The sequence below is a fragment of the Phytophthora parasitica genome (genome assembly GCF_000247585.1).
Source record: "Phytophthora parasitica INRA-310 unplaced genomic scaffold supercont2.46, whole genome shotgun sequence".
Lineage (NCBI taxonomy): Eukaryota > Oomycota > Peronosporomycetes > Peronosporales > Peronosporaceae > Phytophthora > Phytophthora nicotianae.
Window position 1 is genome coordinate 279,391 of NW_008649032.1, and position 921 is coordinate 280,311.

General features: G+C 42.8%; 1 protein-coding gene across 1 annotated transcript; it reads left to right on the forward strand.

Annotated features, from left to right (window-relative positions):
* Positions 1-397: 397 nt before the first annotated feature.
* PPTG_23669 (hypothetical protein) lies at positions 398-775 on the forward strand (the record flags this gene model as incomplete). The annotated part of the gene is made up of 2 exons (XM_008912341.1): positions 398-544; positions 758-775. The coding sequence occupies 2 exons, from the start codon at positions 398-400 to the stop codon at positions 773-775; spliced, it is 165 nt and encodes a 54-aa protein (XP_008910589.1).
* Positions 776-921: the final 146 nt, after the last annotated feature.

Sequence of the window (921 nt, forward strand, 5' to 3'; positions counted from 1 at the left end):
CCTGATGAATGCCAGCGAACAAGGAGCGCACTAATGCAGCGCAGAAGCGCTACTACCAGCGCACACGCGAAGCGCAATTGTCCTATCATAAGAGATTCGACGATAAGAATAGAGACCAGATTCGAGCTCGCAACCCGTAGCCCAAAATCGGACTTAATCGAAGCGACAACGAACTTAGCCGTGAAACCGAACTTAACTGATTAATTCCTTTTTTTAGATAAAAAGTCACCAGTGGTATAAAGTCGTCACCAATATATTCTTGGGCATATTATTATTCGTTGATATGACTCTATAATATCTTGGATCTTGTATCAGGATCATGTTTGCATACGAGCTCGAAGGATTAAAGAGATTTAATATCCAAGCTATCAAATCGGGTAGTAGCTACAGTGTTAAGATGCGTGGTAGAACGGGTAAGATCGTTTATGATAGCATCGTTTTCCGTCCTACTAATCAGCAGCTATTAGCGAAGCAGTACAAGATCTCCGTCGAGACTCTGAACAAGCAAGTGTCAAGAAGGATCCGAAGTACCGTTTTTACAACGGTAAGTACATAGGTCCCGCCTGTATGAAGGTATCCAATCTGCTGAGTTCTACGACAAGCTCGAGAATGTGCTTGCTACCCAAACTACGCCTTCAAAGTAAATATTGTTCTTGGGTACGATATCATAAGCCTAACGGATGGTGATTCTACCCAGTACTGACAACCCGAACCTGGCTAACACTTACGTATTTAACACCCCTGTTGCTATCAACAGTCGATCTGGCATCCGTAGGAAAAATATCTCAGAGATAAGGTCCATGGAGCTGGCTAATACGCGAAAAACTGCCCTATATATGGCTATACGATTACTGGGTTTAATTTTACAATTGTATCCGAGCAAACACTCGGTGCTAGTGAAGCTGTTATCCCATATGGAAA